The sequence below is a fragment of the Tribolium madens genome, unplaced genomic scaffold, assembly GCF_015345945.1.
Source record: "Tribolium madens isolate multiple individuals breed KSU strain unplaced genomic scaffold, Tmad_KSU_1.1 Scaffold_19;HRSCAF=116;Tcas5.2_LG9, whole genome shotgun sequence".
NCBI lineage: Eukaryota > Metazoa > Arthropoda > Insecta > Coleoptera > Tenebrionidae > Tribolium > Tribolium madens.
This window is the reverse complement of record NW_025400983.1, coordinates 4,793,793-4,819,487: the sequence shown is the minus strand read 5'-3', so window position 1 is coordinate 4,819,487 and position 25,695 is coordinate 4,793,793. Positions and strand designations below refer to the sequence as shown.

The 25,695-nt window shown below is 30.1% G+C and overlaps 1 protein-coding gene across 1 annotated transcript in view; it reads right to left on the bottom strand.

The window, feature by feature from the left end:
* Positions 1–506: 506 nt before the first annotated feature.
* LOC123015454 (homeobox protein goosecoid-like) overlaps positions 507–25,695 on the bottom strand; it is a 31,032-nt gene continuing 5,843 nt past the window's right edge. Inside the window, 2 exon segments of the mRNA XM_044415186.1 lie at positions 507–880; positions 23,763–24,007. Coding sequence (XP_044271121.1) covers positions 713–880; positions 23,763–24,007 — 413 coding nt within the window. The 3' untranslated portion in view covers positions 507–712.

Genomic DNA, 25,695 nt, shown 5'->3' with positions numbered 1-25,695 from the left:
GACTTTCAGTTTTCTCTAAGATTTGACAAATTTTTAATTTTGCGTAAACCTAATTTTGTACCAATATTTTTAATTGCTTTTTGTTTTAAGTTTGTKAGTCTTATGTTTTCTTGTAAATTATTTAGACATAATTTCTAATTAAAAAAAAAAGTTTACAATTTTCTACAAGATGTACCAAGTTTCGGTATAAAAAAAGTTAACTTTTCAAGTACACGTTTTTAGTGATATTGATTTTACAAGAAATATTTTTGAAGGGATATCGGTTTGTAAATTGTAAATTTGTAAATTTTTAAGGAAAGAAAAAGAGACAAATTTTTTAAGTGAAATTATAATTGCAGTTGGTAATATACAAGAAAAATATTTAGATAAGTTTATAAAACTGAAAAACCTGTTCTATGTAAATATTTTTTTATTTATTGAGTAGTGTGGTAAATGAGACTCGGTTTACGAAAATGATATTTATTTCCTCATATGTTACAATTATTAAATAGGTATTTGCATGCACGATACTCTAACCTGTCGATACGTAATTTAAAATACAACAACTTGATCATAACTCATCTTAACCTAATATTTACACGAACCGAAACAACCTGACCGCAACTCAAATCTCGGAACCTTCCGTCGGTATTTGCACTAAATGTAAACCCCAAACAATATACATTTATACAGAACAGCAACAATTGACTAGATAAAACCCCCCTTCCCTCTCTCAAGCCACCTCCAAGTCGCTCGAATCCTCGTCGCTGAAATTCGGCGGTTGCAGGAGTCTCTGCTGCTCCACACTCCTGCAAACATCCTCCTCCTGAATCTTCCTCATCCTCTCCTGCTCTTCGCGCTTCTGCTTCCGCCACTTGGCCCGTCGGTTTTTGAACCAGACCTGCAAATTAACAAGAACAATCAATTTAATTATCCGAGACGCCACTTTCAGATATTCATAAGCGCCGAAACCGAGGAGTAGAGGCCGTAATACAATTATGATATTTGCATCAGAATAATTCCGGTTAAGAGCCGCTTTTTGCACGAACAATGGGAACAAAGCGAGCTTTTTATTCCGAGAGCCAATTGAATTAACAAAAAAATTAAAAGAAGTTTTACACAGCCGGCCGGACGTTCGGGCGAGTTTTTACACAAAAAATCGCGCTTATTCAAGAAAACTAATGGAATTTTAGAGTTACACCGAGTGCATTTGCACACGCCAAACAAGAGTTTACCAATTTAACACAGAATTTATTCCCAATGTTGGCTCGCGAAAATGAAAAGTTTGCTCAAAACCTGCGCTTGAAATGTTCCAATTAATCACAGTTTCTTTTGAATTTTTCTAATGTAATAGTTGAAAAGAAAAATCGAGTAACAAAAGTAGTTTTCTTAAAAATAGATAGATTTGTCTTTTTTTTTCTCTAAAATTTAACCCTTTTAAAGTAGAGTGAAAAATTAAAATAATAGGAAACTGAAGTTTTCTTATAAGTTTTAAAAACTAAGATATTTTACATTTCTGTTACACTATTTACAACTCAATTTAGTTTTTCTAAAAAATATTGTTAGTGTCGGTTAATAAATAAGTTAAAGTTTATAAAGAGTCGAAATACAGCTACATTTCTAAGTCAACTAGAGACTGAGAAACTAGTTAAAACTATAATTTCAATCGTGATACGTAGTTAGGTTTTTAGTTAAATTAAGAACTAAGTTTAAAAAGCAAAAAAACTGAAACCATTAGTTTTAAAAAGTGAATTAGCTAAACTAGACTAAAAAACTAATTGAAACTAGTTTCCACTGAATTCATTCAAACTAGATAATTAGGTTTTTAAGCAAACTACGAACTAAGGGTAGAAATGAAGCAAAAGGAATCCACTAGTTTTAAAAATTTATTGTTGGAACTAGTAATGCACATATTCAAAAGCTATACTTTTGTAGTTCAAAGTTTTAGAAAACTAGTTTGAACTAGTTATTGGTTTTAGAGTAGTTTTAACTAAAAAAAAAAACGTTTTTCCTATAGCAGATGTAAACTAAATTGCTTTCTAAAATAAAATTCAATTTTATCGTCTTATATAATAAATAACTATTCTACTCTCAAACTTTGCTATAGAATATAATATTATACATGACGATAAGGTTTGTTTATCTACTCGTGAAATAAGTCTACTCGTAACTTCGTCACTCGTGAACTTAACTTTTCCACTCGTAGATAAACAATCTCTTTATCGTCTGGTATAATAAATAACTATTTTCTTGTTGATTTTTGCATACAAATTTTAAATAAAACGGTTTTAACTACATTTTTTCTTTTTTCTAATGATTTTGTATGTGAAACTCAAAGCTAAAACTTGTTTTAACTTGTTATTCAAGTTATTTGCGGTAAAATAGCTAAAACTAATGTAATTTATGTAATAATCATTTATCTTTTTAATTCTTAACAGCTTTAGTTAGAAATTTAAGTAACAATAGCAGAAAAGCAATTTCAAGTTGTTACAAAAGTGTTTACAAATAAACTGAATTACTTTGATTCAAATTCTTACTTTTTATAAATATTTTCCTATTACTCTTGTTTTGCTAATCAATTTTATAACACTTTTCTCCAAAAATCTAAACTGGTTAAGAAACTGGTTCTTTATAAATAATTAGGTATTTTATTTTCTGAATCAGAAAATTAAAGTTTAGTACTTTTTCACTTGTAATTATAAAAAAATCTGGAACTATTGGACATGGACTGTACCATTTCAACCTTTTAAAAAGTAACTAAGTAACTAGTTTTATAACCATACTAATAATAATTTTATAGTAACATAGTTGAACGTTTACAAAAAAGTTAATTTAAAGTTTAATTAACTGGAACTACTTTTCAAAAAATGTGTTTAACAGCATTTCTGATCAAAGTTGCTTGTGAGTTTATTTAAATTGGCAACATTAAAGACTCCAAATGTCAATTTTCATATTCTTAATTATTCTGTCTCAGAGGTCACCATTGATAAAATGTGGAATTTGCCAAACTTTGAGTTGGCTACATCAAATAATGTAGACAGAAGATATTTTAAATTAAATTGGCAACATTAAAATGTTTGCCACTTTTCACGTCTTCTGTCTCAGGCAATAATAAAGCAATGTGGAAACAGAAGATACGAGATGTGCCAATTGTTCGATATTGCCAACTTAATTTCTAAGTTACTTAATTGAGAACATGGTATGGTACAAAAAATGAAAGCAAAATTTTTTAGAAGTTTGATGAATTTTTGACTTCAAAAACTAATTTAAATTAGTGATGTAGAAGACGTGGGATCTGCCAATTATTATATCTTTTGTCTCAGTAAGTCAGTATTTTGAGTTGGCAACATTAATGTAGACAAAAGATGAGATTTGACACTTTTCTTTTGTCTCAGTACTTTGAGTTGGCAACATTAAATAATGTAGGCAGAAGATATGAGATGTGTCATTTAAAATTAAGTTGACAACATTAAAAAACCGAAAGAAATGAGGTCTGCCAATTTTCTGTTTCATCGAATAATGTGGCAGTAGAAATTGTGGAATATCTTTTGTCTCAGAACTCTTGAGTTAATGGCAACATTAACAATATGCAAGTTTTCACATCCACAAGAAATGATCAGATTTTATTATTTGTATGAAGCAAAAAAAAGGCAAGACTAGTTTGAAATAGTTTTTTGATAATTTTTTTTAAATTTAATCGAGTTTTTGTCTCTTTCAATGTTGCCAACTTAATTTAGAAGTCATTTAATTGAGCGTACAAAAGAAATGTTCAGATTTTATTATTTATATGAATGTAGTAGCAGCAAAAAGAAGGCAAAGTTTAAACAGTTTGGTTAATTTTTGTCTTTGAAAATTGGTAATATGAAGAATTTTAAGCTAGTTTGAAATAGTTTTTTTTTTAAATTTAGTCGAGTTTTTGTCTCTGTGGTAATTTTAGTGGAGGCAAGTGCCGTTATCGACCGGAATCGGGGTTCGATTATCCGTCACTTTTTAAGATAAATAGAGGCGGTCGTCGTTTCGGTTCTCGAGATGGAGTTAAAGCCCCCATAATACAGAGGGTTAGGACTAACAATAACATATTTAATAATCCCTCCATTGTTCGACTGCAAATGCCGGCTAAATCCACATCCAATACCTCATATCATCGCATTAATAAATACAATCACTTCTCTGAAATAATTTGAATGTTTGTTTTAGGTTAACGTGAGTACACACACTCGGTTGCTTTTTCCAGAGGCGTCGTCGGCGGCGTCGCGGCGTCCCTTTCGGAAATAATCAGGTAATTGGTTTAGACACGCCTAAATATTGCAAAATCGCGTCGATTTTTTGCTCGCTTTTCGGCCGGCAATAATCCATCGATGGCCACAATGCGCTTCATTATTTACCATTTCCCAGCATCGCTCTAATTCAATTAAGTTAGCTGTTTTCCCATTCGCTGTTTAGTCAGAGAGACGGTTTCAGAGCACTCGTTCCGCAGTCAGATTATTCTATTACCGCGTATCAACATCGGGGAGGGCTAATTTTGTTTAGTCTCAAAACATTTCATTGTTTCAAGTGGATCAAAAATTCAACGGAAGGTTAATTACAGTTACATTGATCGTAACCGGGGGCGAACTCAACCACAACGAGTATTATGTATATAAGCGAAAAAGAAACTCGTAGACTGTCAGTTTGATCGTTTCATGGAGAAATTTTAATCCATAAAAAAATGAGATTTTTTTCGAGTTTCAACGGCTTTAGTTTGATGTTTTCAATGCAAATCGGTCCTTTAGGCTTTTTCGCGCCGAATATTTAATGTGGAACAACAAACGAGACGGAGGAGCATCTGGAATGACCCCCGCTTTGCCAATTTCTCCAAAATATCAAAAATATTAAAAATCGCTTGAACATTTTTTGTTTTATTTTGGTTCAACTGACCAAAGTTTTCTGTTTTATGCCATTTGGCCAAAGTCCGCGGCCACTTATTTGATGGAAAATTTGATTCAAGAATTTTTTGTATTAGATTGAAGATTTGTAATTGCATATAAGTAAAACAAATAAAAGTTTTTTTGTTATTTTAATCAATCAACGAATTGTATTGTTTTTGTTATAATAAAAACCTACCTATTGTTACCTACGTATTCTTTTATTGTTTCTCCTTGTCAAATGGCCTAAACATATGAAAAAATAACACAAATTATTAATTTCTGATAAATATATTTTTATCTCAATCACAGCTATTAAAGTTGAAACTGAAAAAACTAAGTCAAAGACAGTGACAAAAAAAATAAAATTGATATTGATTTGGTACTCATTTCAAATTTTGTCTCTATTCAGAATTTCTGTTGGAAAAATTTTTGTATACCTATAGGAAAACCCGAGAATTCAAGAGACAATCAAAGTTAACTCGCCAAACATGATCTTTATTATTATAAAGAAATTTAGAAAAATAATAAAATCATAAATAATTTTTTTTCTTTTATTATAATTTTTTAATTTTTTTTTTTAGAATATACTGAAATTGTGTTTTTCTAATTTTTTAAATTTTGTCACTATAAAAAAATCAATTGACGGTGACATGATTGTGCGTACTCAAAATTCGAAATACAGTATGAAAAAATGAATAGTACAGTTGCGGACACGGAATTTTGAACATGAAATTTGTCATTTCAAAAAATGTCAATGTACCCAAATCCTACCTAAGTTTTTGTTGAAATTTATTTTTGGCGTCGATTTTTCGAAACAATAATGCAGTAAGTTCAATAAATTATTTTGATTTGTTGTAATTTTTTTCTCTAGCTCTCAGGATAAATATTAGAAAAACCGAAAGTGGGCTTAGTTGCATAAGGCCCATTTTACATTTTTATGTTAGTCGAATACAAATCGTCCAAAATTCCCTGGCCGCAATTGTACCAAAAAGTGAAGTTTTAAATTACTTAGTATAGCATTACCAACATTACGTTTTGTCAAGTCCCATAAATTTGCGTGATTTTCATTGTTGTGACATTACCTATAGTTTTTTCCAAAGAACTTTTCCAATCAAATAGTTCTTAGACGTACTTTTTTAATTTAAAATTTTACTTTTTTACCTTTACAGTTCTAAAGTCAAATTTTTTATTTCGACAGTGTACCTAATTTTGTAAAAATTAAGTTGTGCATATCAGCCTTAGGTTTAAGTAATTTGTTTTTGAAAATTAATGTTTTTAGCAATTGTCGATTAGATTTTCTACAAGTTTTGTTGTTTTATTTAATGTCTACCTAATGTTGATTGAAAATAATAATTAATATATAAATTAAAGTAATATAAAAAATGTGATCATATTTTAAGAACGAAATTTTGTTTTGTTTTTGAGTTAAGCAATTTTTTTGGTCAAAAGTGCAATTTCTGTAAAAATTTTTGAAAAAATTAAATATAAAGTAGATAGTTGTAATCTTTAAATCATAACCTTCATGAGAAAAATGTGTTTTTTTGGGGTTGCCATTTAAAAAAATTAAAAAAATTGTGGAACTCAAAAAAAAAAATTGACAAACCTTATTCTTGATAAAAGTAGTAAGTGGGCCCCTTCAGCACACAACTACTTTTTATCCTTAAAAACACCCTGATTTTCAAGGCTAAACAGAAAAGCGCAAAAAATCGTGAAAACACCCCGATTTTAAAGGTATATTTTAAAATTAACATTTTTAAGGAAATAAAAAACAAAGATAATTTGTGTTGTCCAAGAGCTGTTATTGTTGGATTAACTTATCATACAAATATTATACTTGGTAAAGAATATGATCGTAATGATATAAAATATATTAAAATGGGAAGAAATTTACAAACGACTTTAGCTCAAGAGCTGTGTAATCAACTTGGAGAATATAATAAAAATTATTTTACTTTAGACGATATTAAAAATTTAGAAAAAGTATTAAATATTCAAATAAAAGTCGTAGCAGCAGAATGCTTTAATTCCATAATATATTCGGGGGCTGAGAAAGACGTAAAAGTTTATTTATATAAAAATGGAAATCATTTTGATACAATCAGTAGTATGCCAGCTTTCCACGGTGAGTCTTATTATTGTAAAAAAATGTGATAAACCATATCAAAAAAAAAAGACGGACATAAATGCAAAACGAAGGATAAAATATGCGTAATGTGTTTCAAGTCTAGTCACAAAGAAGACTCTTCAAAAAGAATATATTGTGAAAAATGTAATAGATATTGCTCTAATCAAGAATGTTTAGAAAATCATTCGGAAGTTTGTGAAAGATTTCATAAATGCTTAAAGTGTAATAAAATACTCAAAAGAGGTGATAAAATGGTTGACGAAGATACAAAAATGATTGAAGAAGGAAATAAAATAATTGAAGAAGGAAATAACAAATCATTAAAAAGGTAACAAAATGATAGAAGAGGGTAGTAAAGAACACAGATGTGGATGGAAAAAATGTCGAAATTGTTATAAAGAAGTTGAAATATTAAAACATAAATGTTATATGTAATGGAAACGACAAAAAGGTGGATTCTGTCAAACAACAATGAAAGACGGTGATAAAATATATAAAGTAAAAGGTTGTAAAAATTGTGATAGAAAAGGTTGTACAACAATGTTTCCTGATAAAACAAACATGAGAGTAAAATATCGCATTTATCAATGTAAAGATTGTAAAAATTTTGTTAAAATACCAAGAAAGAACGAAGACGGCTTTCAATGTCATAAATGCGGGTGTTTATTTGATACAACTAAATGCTCTTATACAGAAAAATATTTATTCTTTGATTATGAAGCGATGCAAGAAACAGGCAAACACATCGATAATTTAGTTATATCTCACGATTTTAGCGGAAATGTTAATTCTTTTAAGACTAACGAAGATTTCTGTAAATGGTTAATTTCTAGAGATCATCGAGGACACACAGCTATTGCACATTATTCTAAAGCTTATGATTCTTACTTTATTCTAAAATATTGCGTTGAAAACGGTATTAAACCTTTCTGCGTATATAATGGATCTAAAATAATGTTAATGGAAATAAAATCAATTAATTTAAGAATTATTGATAGTAGTAATTTTGTTCAAGGATCTTTAAAAAACTTCCCTAAAACATTCGGTCTATAAAAGAACTTAAAAAAGGTTATTTTCCACATTTCTTCAATACAACAGAAAATCAGAATTATATTGGAAAAATACCTGATGGTGTTAATTCTATGAAACTAAAAGAAAGGGAAAAGTTTTTAGAATGGCATAAACAAAAAAGAAAAGAAAATTATTTGTTTGATTTTAAAAAAGAACTTTATGATTATTGTAATTCTGATGTTGATATATTAAGAAGAGGATGTCTTGAATTAAGAAATCAGTTTCTAGAAATTGCTAATATAGATCCTTTTAGTTATATTACTATTGCAGGTGTTTGCTTGGCTATATATAGATCAAAATATATTAGGAAAGATACAATAGCTGTTGTTGATAATCTGAAGAAAGATCAATATTCTCAACAATCAATTTCATGGTTAAATAGTTTTCATAATCCAAATATAAAACACGCATTAAACAATGGTGAAGTGAAAATATGTGGATCAAAAGTTGACGGATTTGATAAAAAATCCAATACTGTTTACCAATATCACGGGTGTTTTTGGCATGGTTGTACTAAATGTTATAGTTCAGATTTTATAATAAGAATAAAACAACTATGAAAGATCTTTATGAGAAAACAATAGAAAGAAGCGAGCAATTAAAAAAAGCTGGTTATAACTTAATAGAAATGTGGGAATGTGAGTGGACGAAGTCAAAAGAATATAAGAAATAAATGAAACAAATTGAAGAAGAAATTAAGGAATTGGGAGAACTTAATCCTAGAAACGCATTCTTTGGAGGAAGAACAAATGCAACAAAATTGCGCGTTAAGGGGAAGAAAATGAAATATTTGCAGTTTATATCCAACAGTACAATGTTACGATGATTATCCAGTTGACATCCTACTAAAATATTCAAACCTCGTTCGTATAATTCAGATTGGTATGGTTTAATAAAATGTGCAATTTTACCACCAAAAGGTTTGTATCACCCCGTTTTACCTGTTAAGAATAAAACCAAATCTGTTGTGATAAAAAACTAACATTTCCATTGTGTCAATTGTGTGCAAAATTAAATAATCAAAAAGATAAATGTTCTCAATACAGAATCTCAAAAAATTATCAGAGGAATTTGGTGTACAAACGAGGTAGAAAAAGCAATTGAAAAGGGTTACAAAATAATAACTATTGATGAAGTTAGTTTGACATTTTTACGAAAAATCATCAAATTTATTTAAAGGATATGTGAAAGCGTTTATGAAAATTAAATTAGAAACAAGTCATTGGCAGGATGATTTTGAATCAGAAGAGGGATATAGAAAAGCTGTAAAAGAAAATCTAGGTATTGAATTGGGTAAAATAGAAAATAACCCTGGAAAAGAGGGCTGTTGCGAAAATATGCTTAAATTCCTTATGGGGTAAATTTGGGCAAAGACAAAATATGGGTGCAACAGAATATGTTACAGATGTTAAAAGGTTTTATGAAATTTTATTAGACGAGAAACTTGATAATATACGTATAAACGATATAAATGAAAATATGTTACAAATTGATTATAAGTTAAAAGATTGCTATATAGAAAATGATTTCAATACCAATATATTTATAGCTGCTTTTACAACTGCAAATGCTAGACTAAGATTGTACGAAATGTTAGATAAATTAGGAAAAAGCGTAGCATATTATGATACAGATAGTATTGTATATACAGGCTGCGCCAGAACTCGCGCCCCAGAGAAAAATGCCATATAAGGTAAAATATCAGGAACACGGAAAAAATGTTAAAAAAATTTTATCTATAAAAATTTGGAAGTTATGAGGGTTTAAAGTTTGCACTTTGACTCTATTTATTTCTGTTGGAAAAATAATTTTCCAAGTTTTTTTGCCATAGGCTATTAAAAGAGGAAACAAGTAAGCTGTATTCTAAATTGTAACTCTGTTCAATGTTATTTGTGGCTTTTATCGGCAAAATTTTTGTCTCTTAACTAAATAATTGTAAAAAAACATATACAAGTTCATCAGTATCATTAAATAGATATAAAAAATGTCAAATGTCAAAAAATAAATGTCAAAATTTTTTGACAGATAGAATTTTTTAAACAGTTTTTTCATGTTCCTGGTATCTTGCGTTACTTGAAAATTTTCTCTGGGGCGCGAGTTCTGGCGCACCCTGTATTAAAAAAATGTTGAATATTCAAAGGTGAATTTGTTTGGCCGGAATCGTATTCCAATGTGTGCTAAAGTGGCCCAACAGAAAAACGTAAAATCTTTGAAAATGTTAATTTTAAAATATACCTTTAAAACGGGGATGTTTTCACGATTTTTTCTGCTTTTCAGTTTACCCTTGAAAATCGGGGTGTTTTTCCTTAAAAATGTTTATTTTAAAATATACCTTTAAAATCGGGGTGTTTTCACGATTTTTTGCGCTTTTCTGTTTAGCCTTGAAAATCAGGGTGTTTTTCCTTAAAAAGTAGCTGTGTGCTGAAGGGGCCCACTTACTACTGATAAAACATCACATTTTTATAGTATCTACTTTATCATTCATTAATTAGTTTTTCCAAAAAATAAATAGTTTAAGGCAAAACGTTTGGTTCCCTACTTTTTATTCACCTGGTATGTTTTTTTTTAGTTGAAGTGACTGTTCAGTCTTCCATTTTGTAACAAAAAACCGAATTTTTCAAAGATTTAATAAGAATCGAGTGAATAACTTTGTTTGTTTTATACAAACTGAAAATATTTTGTTTTGGCAAAAATTCTCGCACAGATCAATTTTTTTTTTAAATACACAATTGTAAACTTGATTAAAATTTTTCGAAAATTTATGGTTATTTCATAGAGGCAGGATTTAAGTTTTGCGCTATAATTTCTTCTATTATACATAAGAATCCACCCTGTGCGAGAATTAAGCAAATTTCTCTTGAAACCTCGACTTAAACCAACACTGTACGAAAACATTTGCTAAAACTTCGCCGAAACTAGGATTAATTCGGCAAGCTTCTAGTTTTGTAATATTTAATATAAAAGTGTATGAAAATTGTTTCATATTGCGAAATGGTGCCTTTTTTACACATCACATGCACTCATTTCGCATGCTGTATTATAAATTTTTCGTCGTATAAATATGGAAGCGCAAGAGCTTAACAAAATTGAAAAATGTTATCCGAAAGATAGTTATTTGATAAAGTTAGAATCCTCCGCTCGGAGGCACGTCGTCGCCAGACATATTTGAGTCGTCAGAGATTGAATCTTTTTCTTTGTGCACGATCTGCGAGGCGAAAGCTTTATTTGATTATATTATACATTCAGAAATAAAGCATTCCTCGAGTTTCTCCTTTTATTTCTTTATTTTCCGACGTATCGAGATATCTCCGGATCAATTAGCATTAGCTGTTTTCGTCCGGACCTCCATTTCGTATTTTGAGTGAAAACAGCGAAAAATTCGCCTTTTCCACCGGGAAACTCGCGATATTTTCCTGTCGTAATCGAGCTATGATAACGTCTAGCGAACGAAGACTGGGAAAACATTCGCTCCATTTGCTAAACTAACTAAACTGCTTTGCCTGGTATTTATATTACGGGGACGGGCCCACAGCCCATCTTTCACCGACGTTTCTCATATTTAAATATCCAAGAAACGAAGGCGAAGAAAAGAAAACCAAAACGACGCTTTGCTCCATTTTCCGAGGATAAAGAAACACTTTTTCAACGCTAAGTGTATTAAATTGGACTCGATGGATTTAGCCGCGGGGAAGTAATTAATACACCTGTCAGTGACGGAAATCAAAGCGGGGATCAACACCCTCTGATTACGACGATATCTATGGCGGCACACGACACACCCCGATTGCTGTCACAAGGCTTAAAACCAAATTAGAATAATTGAAAGCGCCACTTGACGACGAGTTGTCTACAAAAGGGACTATTTGCTCTATTGACAAGCAGTTTTTCACTCCAAAATTACCTTCATTCATTTTTTATAATGAAAAATACGATGTTTTGTTTAGAAAACAAATTTGTGATTGCACAGTTTTAATTACCACCCAACGATATTTGAGACATTTATATCAAACGATAGAGCAAAGCTTTCTTTTTCTTTCAATTGTTAATAATAACGATGCTAGAGTAATTTGAGTCAAAATATGCATTTTCAAAATTTATTTGCGATTAGTCTAAAAATTATGAACGTTAGAAACAATATAATGCTTTTTTGTTGAAAACAAGGTTAAAAACTGTAAGTTTATTAGACTAGCAGACTAGTTAACTTAGTTTAACTTTCGGTATAAGTATATACAACTTATTATGAATCTCGTTATTTTTTTAATTAAATGTTTTTTAATACATTTTCTTGAGAGTTACAAGACAAAAGCTATTAATGCAAAATTAATTTGTTATTTATGTAGTAAAGAAAGCACCTAATTAATTAGAAAGACCATCAGTTTTTTCAAAAAACGTGTATATATCAATATCAATTCATTTGTAACTAAGATTACATCAAGTTCAAAGTGATTTTCTACAAATTTTAAATATGAAAACTGACAAACAATTTAATGAAAATGTTCTAAACTGAAAAGTAGTTAGAACCAGATTTCTCAAACAATAGATACGTTTAATTAATTTTAATTTTTTTACTATAAATGCAAAACATAATTTGTTATTTAGTAAAGAAAACAGCTAATTAGAAAGGACCAGTTTTTTTTAACTAGTAAATAACCTTTTAAGCAAAAACAAAAGATATAAATAATATTGTAAAAATCAAACTTTAAAATAATATAAGTCAATTCAGTTGCAACAAAAGTTAACATCAACTTGATTTTCTACAAATTTTAGCCATAAAACTTGTCAAAAAATTTAAGTGAAATATTCTAAACCGTTTTAAAACTAAAAAGTAGTACTAGATTACTCAAACAATAGATAAAATCTAAAAATAAGATTTTGTTAGGAAGATTATAAAAAAGCTAGTTATGGTTTTTGTTTGTCTGGTTTACTAGTTCCAGCTAGTTTACTGTCACTTTTTTTTAAGTAAATGTTTTTTTCTCTTCAAATTTTATTTTAATTTGTTAATCTTGTTCCAGCTAGTTCGCTATTACTAGTGATTTCAGTTTTTTAACTACTGTTATCTAACAGTAAATTAGATAGATTATTATTAAATTTAAAAGATAAAATAACTTTAAACGACTTTATGACATTTTTTACTAAATAATAGGCAGAAATATAAAAAACTTGTTATTTTGTTAATATTAATAATAATATTTTCTTGACTATAACAAAACTAAGTTATAGTTTTTAGATTTCTGAATTACTAGTTCCAGCTAGTTTACTATCACTTTTTAAAAGTGGATGTTTCAGTTTTTTTCTTTCCAAATCTTATTTAGTTCGCAATTAAGAAATTCAGTGTAAACTAGTTCGCTGTTATTAGTGGTTTCATTTTTGTAATTACAATTCTTTAAGAAACAAAATAACATTAGATGAGTTTATGACATTTTTTATTAAATAATGATAATAAGCCATAAATAAGCCACCCAAGGATAAATTATTAAAAATTTCATTAATTGAACAAAGCAAGAAGATAACAGATGATTTCAGAGTAATTTTGATGAATTTATTTAAAATATGTTTTTAATTTTAGACAAGGATAGACAGATATATGCAATAGATGAATTTAGGACGTATTTTATTATAATGAAAACAAAGTCATAACTGTTACTATCATAACAACCCAGTGTTAGACAAGAATCTATTTATGAGGTTTCATTAAGCAGACAAAGAAAGAAAATAACAGACGAAATAATTTAACGTTTATGGTAATATACAAGGTGTTTTCTTAATATTGCGAAAAATTACAACCACATGTTCTACACGTAAAAATAACAATAACTGGTCAAATAATAGACCTATATAAAGCTTCGTTACGGATATACAGGGTGATAGACTTTCGAATAAAAATGAAAATCCGTTAGTTCCTCCGAAACCACTTGAGTTATTTTCATAAAATTTTACAGGCTTTGTGAGCCATTGAAAACGCTTATTTTCCGGTAATTACTTTGTTTTTACTCTTACCAGTGGCGTACGTGCGGGCACGTCACTGGATAATTTTATTTTTTTATAGTGTTATTAGAATATGTGATTGCAATTTTTCGCAGTATTAAGAAAACACTATATTGAGCAAGAGAAACTAGAAATTGTTTGACAAAACGTAAGTTGGGAGTAGGAAAAGTTGCGTTTCTTGAGCTTAGTTCGTGAAAAGTAGTTTGGGTTTGTTTTTGGAGCGATTTAAATAAGTGATGAGTCAATCAATCGGTTTGGTCTCGGCGCAAGAATAATGTTTCTTTTGGATTTATCAAGGGAGGAAGTGTGTCTATGGTGCGCATCCGTCTTTTGTAGGTTCTTTAGTTTGCTGTGGATCCATTAACTATGTACTACCTCCGGCTCAGAGTCCCTTAAGTGGATTAGGCACTTTTAAATTTTGCAGTAATTGCTTTACCATGTCTGGAAGCCGATTTCTTTGCGGCTTTTTCCCGAATCGATGGCCGTTGAAAGCCGTCACAAGCGCCGACCAGTGACTTTTCATTCGGCCAAAAAAATGTCATTTCGGTGTAGACAGGCGAAAAATTTCCAATTAAAACTCGATTTTAATACAGAAGTTGCAGTGAAGTTTATGATTTTATGTTATTAAATTTCTATTTAGTGAATATTAAGCAGCAACTCCTTAATTGGTGTAATTAAGGACGTAATAAAATATCTTAAAGAAAAGCGCGCCGAAATCAACTTCTCTCTCGCAAATCTAAATTTGTAATTAACTAACCGTTCGGAAAATAATCAAAGTTAAACAAGAGTTAATGAGGCAAAAGTTGAAGCTCAAGCTACAGTATTAATAAGAAACATGCAAATCGTGAAACAACTTCATTAATATTCTTTGGGTTCGTTTCAAACGTTAATTTGATACAACCCACGGCCCGCTCGCGCCCCACGAGAAAACCTAAAAACGATCAGAAATTAAAGCATTAATTTGCAGATTTTTCAAGACACAAAACTCAATTTGTGAAGCCGGTTTAGGCAAAAGAAACGAACTCTGTAAAAATGTCGTAACATTTTCAACATCAGTCTCTTCAATTTTTATTAATTAATTTTATTTTCCCAAGACGAAAAAATGTAGTTGATTTCCAAATCTTACGAAAAATATGAAGTACTTTTTAATTATTGATGTCACAATTTAGGTGCAAACTAAAGCTTGCTTTTGTTGAAGAAAAATTTTATAACAAACATACTTTTTGAACTGTCACTTTGACGTAATTAATCTCACAAAGACACAATTACACTCAATTAAAGATCAACAATCAAGATTTACACTAGGGAGTGGACAAAATTAAACGAAACCTGGTTTATCTAAACAAAAAATCGGGAAAATTATTTTTCATATTGTATAGATCGAGTTTTGAGTTCTATCATTGTCAATTTTTATTTTTTTTATTAAAAAAAATATTTGAGATTTTGCTTTTTGAGTGTTTTGACCACAAAAAGCATATAAATAAAAAAATTGACTCTCAACTCTCAGATATCTTCAACTTCATAATCAGTATTTTAACGATAATTTCAGCACTTAATTAAGTAAAATGACTTATGATTGATAAACTGAAAAAAATATGCCTGAAAACTCAAAGTTTTTAATTATTGATTGTCTGGCTAATTTTTTAGATGAATCAATTTGTAAAAAAACGTAACTTGAATTTACGACGGCCCAACTGAGCGATGAGTCATAAATAAAAATAATTTTCAAAGTTAGAATGTACAAAATTGGCTAAATCTCTGGACTTAGCACGAAAAGACTCACTTCTATTTTTAATGATATAAAATATAATCTATTATTTGAAAAAAATCACCTACAATTTTTTTTGCAATTGGAAAGAGGTGTTTTTAGAGTGCGAATAAAATTTGCTTCACTTGGTATATTATTATACAGGCTGTCCCAGCGAGTTGAAAAAGTCTATTAGTGATCTTTAAGTGATAAAATTAAAAAAAAAATTGTATAGGACATTGATAGATCTAGTGCATCACCTAAAATAATTTTCAACCATACAGCATGTCCCAAAAATAAGTTACGATACAAACTTTTTTTTTTATAAAACACCGTATGTTTTTTGGCGTTTTTGTATGTTTTTACGCTAAACTTTTATTAGTCGATTTCACTTAGTTTTAGAAATAAGACGTTTTTTTTGATGAAAACATGCACTTTTTAAACATGTATTACACAAAAATTAAGACAGCTATAACAAATTTTTTCTTATTTCTGCAAAGAAGAAAGTAYAGAATTTAAAGCTGTAGCAATTTTTTAGTGTTTTGCATTTGTAAAGATTAATAAATGAAAAAGTTTTTTAAAAGTTAAATAACTTAAAAAATTTAAATAAAACTCCCTATTTTTTATTTTTGCATCTAATAGATTGATAAATTGTCTATCTAAAAATAAACTTTTAATGTCTAGAATTGATAAATGAAAAGATACTTAACATTCAATATTAATTGTAGCAACAATGATTATCAATATCTGAGCATTGTTGATACTATGACAACCATAGTAATTTCACCACGGATATCCGTTGATTTATCCAGAGATTGTAAAAGTCGTTATAAATACTGAAATTCTAATTATTTTATTGTAAAAATAAAGAATAATGGATTCAGTTTAACACAAATGTGATTATTAAGTGATATTTCTTCCATCTCTTATGCAACTGTGCACATTTTGGCTACTGAAATAATAGTAATTATTTTTTTAAAGGTTTAACGTTAAATTTCTTTTTAGTTATTGATTATAAACACCTGAAAGTAAATAATTTTAGAAAGACAATTTAATAATCGTTTAAATGCAAAAACAATAAATTGGGTGTTCTATTTAATTTTTTTAAGTCATTAAACTTTTAACAAACGCCTTCATTTATTGATCTTTGCAAATGCAACACACTAAAAAAATGTTACAACCTTACAGTTTGTACCTTCTTCCTGCTGTAGTAAAAAAATATATTTTTCGATGTCTTAGTTTATGTTAATAAATCTTTTAAAAGTGCATGTTTTCGTCAAAAAACCGTCTTATTTTGAAAACTAAGCAAAATAGACCAATAAAAGTTTAACTTAAAAACATTGTCATAAAAATCTACATCCAAAAACGCTAAGAAACATATGGTGCTTCATTTAAAAAATACAAGTTTGTATTGTAACTTATTTTTGAGACACGCTGTATAGTTGAAAATAATTGTAGGCGATGGACTGGAATAGTATCTATCCATGTCCTATATATTTTTTTTTAACTTTTACCATTTAAAAGTCACTAATGGACTTTTTCAACTCGCTGGGACACTCTGTATCTAAGCTTTGCTCTCCCATCTATCATTAACTTGATGCATGATTTTTTGAACACCTCTGTATTTCTTATTACCAAATAAAATTTAAATGTTTAGTTACAAAAATTTGAATCGTCTTTGTGTTTATCAGAAACTTAGTTGAAACTTTTTAGAATAAAACTTAGAATTCCTAGAAATGGCGAAAAGTTTGCGAAAATCAGGGGGAAAATAGAGACACAATAGAGCAATAATTGTTTTTATGAAATTTTGGGATTGGCTTGTTTGTGAAAAGCCCCTGTGAATCCGTGAGGTTAGTTTGCGTCAATTATGTTATTTCTGCGGTGGGTAGGAAGGGGGACATGCGATACCATACAAGGAAATCGTTTTATTTACATAAGAGAGAGAGCGGGGCGCCCCCTGAGTCGGGGGAGAGCAATAAAACCGCACTCAGTCGAAAGCCTCCCTATTATTACAGCTTTATATGGGAAGCCCTGTTTCTTATGCGAGCAAATTAAGCTCCGTTCTGGGATTTCAAAATAAGCAAACAGCTTTTTTCCCGGTTTTATAATATGAAAATCGACCCGCGGAGATTCTTAAAAATAAAACAAAACAAGGAAAAATCTTTTTTCCGTGTCGAGTTCGAGTTTAATTTGGGGCGTTTCTGGCCAGAGCTGCTAATAAATAATACCAATTAGGTCGCTTAGTTGGATCTCAAAGACTTGATAAGTCAGTTTTATATAATAATAAGCCTCGTTGTCTACTTTGTTCGCGTCACCTGGCCTTTGATCCGATGCTTTCAGGCGAGATGCTGTCGACCTGCTCGTTTAGAACTAATTCCAATTTATCATCCATTCTCGTTACACGCGCGTCGTTATAAACGTATGATATGATGTTTGCCGGGACTATTCTTCCGGAAATCCAGACTCGCACTCGACTATAACAAACGCCTCTTCCCTCTGAAGCTGCGACAACAACACCTCCACTGCGAAAATTCAAACAATCACGCCCCCGGCTCGTTCGCACAACGAAACGACACAAAATAATGATCACACCACAACCTTAATAGTTTATTAAAGAACAAGTTTTATAAGGGTTGATTTGGCGCACGAAACGAGCCGTAGGCGAGTTTTCTATAGGATGAGTGCGCCAATGCCATTATAAAACAAGTATTTTATGCTATTTTTTCAAATATGCGCCCACTTTTTTCTTATTCTAATTAAAAAAAAAATAGTAGATTGTTCTATAAGCTAAGAAAAGTGGTTGTTTTCCAGTGAGTGTAAAAGTTTCACAATTTACACAATTAAATTTACACGAACAAGGAAAAATCACTTTTCTTAACGTCTTGAACATGCTCTTTTTTCGTGTATTTGACCAAAAGGACTAAAACGTAAAAATGAAGAAAAACTAATTGATCAAGGTGTCACATTTTGGTAACATGGTAGCAAAACAAGAGAACGATGTTTTTAGTAAATACATTTTTTATTGTGCAAAATGACTGAATTGAGTGAAGGGTTTTCCAATATTTTAACAACAGTAGCAGAAGTTAAAAGTTAATTCAAATTTGCTACCGTCGAAGGCAAGAGAAAAGTATGAGAAAACTCATGAACAGTTTTGTTCATGGAGAAAATCAAAAAAAAGTAAAGGGAAGTGATGAAAGCATCCTAATCGCTTTCTTTTTTGAAAAAGTATTTGTCATTAATTACATTCATTTTCAGTACTAATTTTTAACGTATTGTTGTAGGCTAAAAGTTTGAAATCTTCAACATTGTGGTCCTTGTATTCAATGTTACGGATATGTGGCCAAAAAATCTAAGGTTTTTACGATGGATAACATCAACACGTTTTTCATTAAGGCCCCGGATGATACCTTCCTGTTCATGAAAGTGGTTATGATTTTTGCTTTTTTGCTGCCGAGCTGATGAATTACGTTTGCTAAAAGTAGAAGATGTTGATAACATTTAATACTTTAAATAATTGTTCATTTTCTATTAATATTCATAATTAAAATGTATAAAGTTTAATTGTAGCTTTATTTAATGGTCGCTAAGTATCCAAAATCGTGAAGAAAAGAGTTGCTAACTGAAATCGTGAAGAAATGTGTTGCTAACGATCAAAGTCTCAGATTTTGAATTGAACAATGTACTAAAGTCTGTTTTTTTTTTAATGGAAATGCCAAACAGTCTTAACGTTGGCACCACTAGTAAATTCATTCATGGTAATTTTAATAAAGGAAGTTGGCAGTTCCGGTTTTTTGAATTAATTTGAAAACAGTGTCATTAAACGTCAACACAAAAAATCGTCTAAGAAAATTTAGAAACGAAACACCAAAAAAGGAACAAATTCGGTACCGCTAACAGTTTTGACAAATTTGGAAACAAATAGTTCGCAAGCAGGAAGTTAGAAAAAGGACCTTTAAAATGTAGAAGCAATTTGTAATGGAGATTTGCTAAACATTCTCAATTTTTAGCAAGAAATTGACAAGAATACAAAATAAACATGAATGAGAAAGAACCTCGAAAAGAACGCAATTAAATTAGTGTCTTGTGCATCGTTTTTGAGGAACGAGTTGAAAAAGTAACAATTTTGAAACTAAAGCTGAAGAATTTATAAAATGCATCAACTTTGAACTCATTTCAATAAATTACACAAAATTTATTGCCGATCATCATAATACCCACTTGTATCTTTTGCTAAGAACTTTTTTCTGTATAAACATCCGTTTTTGTAGCAAGAACCTCATTTTTGTCTACAACATTGTACTTACTTGCGGTGTGTTTCTATCAAAATTATTAGCACTGAATTCGGTCTTTAGAGCTTAGGTGTCTGACCTCAGGTATTCAATTATAGCGCTTTCAAAGAGCAAACAGGCACACAAGATTCATAAAGTCAAAATTTTGACAACATCTCAATTTGAAACAAATAACCATAATTTTTTAACAAAATTTCTAGGGACAAAAACAAAGAGCAATCAAAATTTGTGGCTATGGAGACAAGCTGCTACCAATTTTTTCACCAAAATTTTGACTTGGTAAATTCCATTTAAAAAAAAACAATTTACATTTCTATCAAATACACGAAAAAATATTTTTTTGTCATCTAGAGAATTTTGTGTTAGTTGGTATCGGCTGGTAACACTCGGCGCCCACCTGATTTTTTGAATCATTTCTGCCGTTTGGCATTAAAAATAAAATTTACAAATTATTAATTATTAGTGTTACAACATAATAATAATAAATAAATTATGAGCCAACATCAGAATTTAGTTTGCACTCCGCCCGAAATTCACGAAATTGCCGAAGCAATAACGAAAAATTTGTTACCAGACAAGTCAGAAGCGGCATACAAAAACTAAATAACCCTAAATTCATTAAAGTACAGTGTGCTTTTATTGATAGCCATAAACGACTCCTACTGAGAGGCGTTAATAAACGTATTATAAACGCAAATTAAAAAAATATGTACAACATCATACGGGCTGTTCCGGATAAACCCCACATTCGAAGTATTGGGAGTTGTAACAGGGATATATCGTGCGATCAAAAAAAATTAATTAGAGTAGGCGGTGATTAAAGTTTTTCAGATGGCAATACTGATTTTGGACATGAAATGTCAGCGGAAACTTTGACAAGTTGGTGTTTTATTCATTTTGAGTGAAATAATGTTCATTTTAGAGCAGAAAATTTTTATTGTTGCAAGTTATTACTAAAATGCTGTACAAGATGAAAACGGTGAATGGTCATTTTTCACTATCAGTTTGTGTGGAAAATTTCCAGCCCAGATTCCCGTTGACAACTGTAGAATATTAATCGTCGCCTACTCTACTTTTTTTTTGATCGCACGGTATTTATCTAAAATTTTGCCTGTAGCATAATCGATTAGATTTTGCTCAATGAAAATATTTTCAAGATGGCAGCACTTCCGGTTACACCGGAAATGGGTATCAACTTTGTTATTTTAAATAGAAAGTTATGTTTTTTATTGCGTTTTCGGATTGCTCAAGTGATTTTGAGAGAGTTTTTATCAGATTTTTCTATACCTAAATTTAACCGTTTTTGAAGTGTTTAGACTTTTTTGAATTTTTTTAATTTGCATATTCCTCTCTAAAAATTGATAGCTCTACCATTTTTTATTATTTTGAAATCATGTTTAAGCATATGAAAAAGAAAGGTTAGATCTTTTCTTTCGTGTATTTATAGTTGGAAAAATAATTAACAAACCTCCAAAATTTAAGGTTACGTTTGGGAAACTTCAAATACCCGTAACTAAATTTTTTCAAATGGAAAGCCACAAAAAATCTCGACTTATAGTTAAATAAAATTGTTAAAAATTTGCACACTTAACTGGATATTGGTAAGGTACATTTCCTAAAATTTTTGTAAGAGTAAATAAATTTAAAAAATTAAATTTAATTTTTTTTAATTTGTAAGTAGGTAAAAAAATGTAGATGATTTTTATCAAATAATGATAGATTATATTTTATATCATTTAGAATAGAAGTAAGAAATTTGAACTCTGTTACTTTTAAGGTTAAAAGGACATCTTGCTATTTTTGATTTTGACATCTGTCAGCCACGCACATAGGCGACTCGTGTTACACCAGACTGGCAGCGACTAAATATTGCCTAATAATTTTGTTATTTCGCTTGTTTCGAGGTTTTTTTTAGCTAGAGATAATTTAATTATTAAATAATTCGTGCAACTATTGGTAAATAAATCGTGATTTTACCGTGTGAAATGCTTCTAATGACATCATATTTGACTCGGCCAAACAACCCCTGTGGACATACATTTCAACTCTTAGGATTTGAAGTAATTCACTCCGTTTACAAAAAAAAAAACACTTCAACCGTTTCTATAGAGACAAAAGCGCAATTTTCGACCGCTTGAAAATAAAAGAAGATTTTGTCTAATTTATGGTTGTTTTTTGCACTTTTGCATAATCAGTTACAATTTTTATCAACTGGTGTATTTTGACATAAAGCATCAAAAGGTCTAATTAAATTTTTAAAGAAATGTTTATTTTTGATAAACCTTTTGCTGTTGAAGCATTTATTTTCTCATGAATTATAATTTTTTTTCACAAATTTTTTTAATATAAAATATTTTTAACATGTAGGTAATTTTACTTAATCCGGTTTTGAATGGATAATGTGCCTATAAAATTGACTGTTGGTTTTAGAGTGGGAGCCATGTTTTCAAAATGTCAACAAATGGCAAAATGTCAAATTGAAAAGAGAGCGCATCATTCGAAATGAAAAATAAACTGGTCGATTTTGTAAAAAGGTTTCGTTTGGTTTTTAATCTTCGCTCATTTCTCAAATTTTCTGTTTCTTCTTGTTTAGAGGGTCCAAAATTGCTCAAAATGTGCAACTGGTGCAAATGAGAGCGACAAAAATAGACTTATCAGATTTTGTTAAGGTGCGACAAAAACAGACTTATGAGGTTTTAGCATAGTACAATTTACGATGAATATTACTAAATAGTTATTTATGTATCACGACTATCAAAGCACTAAAGTCTTATTTTTTTATTACAAATGTGCCTTTCTTTCCTTACCGAGGCGATAATCGAGACAAATAAAACACATTATTATCAAAACAACGAAACCACGAAACAGAAAAAAAATATTTGTAAAATTATAAACCAATACTTATCAACAGATACACGTTAGCAATAGAATTATGTTTTTATTTCATGTTTACATTAAGACAATAATTTGATAACACTGTTATTAATGTTCACAAGTTACGAAATGAGATACTTTAGTGCCGATTTTAAACTTTTTACTGTCGATTTTATGTAATTTTATCGACGATTTCGGAAAATTTTTTCTAAGAAAATTTTTCTAAATTGATTTTTTTACGCTGTTGTTTTGGTTTTAAGTTTTTTTTCTTTTCCTACGAAGAATCATTTTTTTAACCTCAATTAAAACAAAAATAAGAAAAGAATGTAAAAGATTTGCGTCAGTTTTGTAGATATTTTGTCTAAAGTTTAAGAATGACTTGTTAAGAAAAAATTGAACTTTTGAGTGATATTTTCTGACAAAGGCCCAAAGTTTTGTTAACTGTGCCCGACCACTTTTCTAATTACTCTCGCCTCTCGTCCTCTCCACCATCGTCAACAAAAATGTCGCTTTCAAGCCTCGAATGTGCCCCCGGTAAACATTTAAATCATTATACAAACAAGCTACCGACTTATGTTTTAACCAATTCCACTCGAGTCGAGCATTCCTCATCCTCGAGACGTCATTTAGCATTTGAAAGGCGCTAGAATCTGGGTGGCTGCCGATGCGTCAGCATCTCTTCGAGGACCCTTCACCTTCACATACATTAACTACTTGTTTACGCATTGTCGCCAATACCAACAAAGTGTTTAATCTCGGTTTTAAGCAGTTAATAACTCACTCACCTCGACCCGCTCCTCCTTCAAGTCCACTTTGAGGGCGAGCTGCTCTCTGAGGACGACGTCGGGGTAGTGCGTTTGTTCGAAAGTCGCCTCCAGCTGCTCCAGTTGCTCCTCGCTGAAGATGGTGCGGTGGCGGCGCTTCCGTTTCGGGGGCTGGTGCTGCGGGTGGCTGCCCGCCATCGACGCGGCCTGCGACGCCGCCGCCAGCGCGTGCACGTATCCGGGGTACAGCCCAGGGTACGCCATTGCTGGAAAAAAATACTCTTCTCAAACACTCAAAAAAAAAACAACTTTTCCAACCATTTACTCTGTTTTTTATAGACTCTAAAACTCATTTGAGTGCTAAAATAGCTATTAAAGCACTCTTTTCATTCATTTCTTGAATGTAATTTTTTTTGATAGTGTGATTTAGGCTTTAAATTTTTTGTATGTACCTACTTATACTGTAGCTATAGAATCAGTTATTGTGATTTTTTTTGTGGTTAAAGTGATAACTTGGGAATTGGGAAATTGGGAATTCACTTTGAAACATGTCAAAAGGCAGTATTACACTCGACAATTTCCGAAATGTACTTTACTTTGATAGTTTCTTTTCTCTAAAAATCACTTTAAAATCAGATAGTTATAGAGAGCACTCTTTTGAAGATACCATTTCTTGAACGCCAGATTTTTTTAATAGTGTGATCTAAACTTAATTTTTTTGTGCTGTGTGTATCAAGCTATAGAATAAATTATTTTGATTTTTTTGTGGTTAGGGTCAAATTTTAAAACTTGGAAAATGAGAAATTGGAAATTAAAACTAGGTAGTTTTTTTTGAAATATTTCAAAAAGCAGTATTACACTAGACAAATCCTGAAATATACTTTAGTTTGATGTTTTTTTTTCTCCAAAAATCACTTTAAAATCCGTTAACTGTAGAGGGAATTTTTTGAGGATATCATTTCTTGAACGTCAGATTTTTTTTGATAGTGTAATCAAGACTTTAATTTTTTTGTGCTGTGTGCATCAAGCTATAGAACAAATTATTGCAATTTTTTTCTGGTTAAAGTAAAATTTTTAAAGTTGGGAAATGAGAAATTGGAAATTAAAACTAGGTAGTTTACTTTGAAATATGTCAAAAGACAGTATTACACTCGACAATTTCCGAAATGTACTTTACTTTGATAGTTTTTTTTCTCTAAAAATCACTTTAAAATCAGATAGTTGTAGAGAGTACTCTTTTGAAGATGCCATTTCTTGAACTGCAGATTTTTTTTCATAGTGTGATCTAGACTTGAATTTTTTTGTGCTATGTGTATCAAGCTATAGAGTAAATTATTGTGAATTTTTTGTGGTTAGGGTGAAATTTTAAAAGTTGGGAAATGAAAAATTGGAAATTAAAACTAGGTAGTTTTCTTGGAAATATGTCAAAAGGCAGTATTATACTAGACAGTTCCTAAATGTACTTTAGTTTCATAGTTTTTTTTTCTATAAGAATCACTTTAAAATCTATTTCAGATAACTGTAGAGAGCACTCTTTTGAAGATATCATTTCTTGAACGTCAGATTTTTTTGATAGTGTAACCTAGACTTTAAATTTTTTTGTGCTGTACCTATGTATCAAGCTATAGAACAAATTATTGTGATTTTTTTGTGGTTAAAGTGAAATTTTATAAGTTGGGAAATGAGAAATTGGAAATTAAAACTAGGTAGTTTTCTTCGAAATATGTCGAAAGACAGTATTACACTAGACAATTCCGAACATGTACTTTAGTTTGATAGTTTTTTTTCTCCAAAAATCACTTTAAAATCCGTTTCAGATAGTTAACTATAAAGAGCACTCTTTTGAAAATATCATTTCTTGAACGACAGATTTTTTTGATAGTGTAACCCAGACTTTAAATTTTTTTGTGCTGTGTATATCAAGCTACAGAACAAATTATTGTGATTTTTTTGT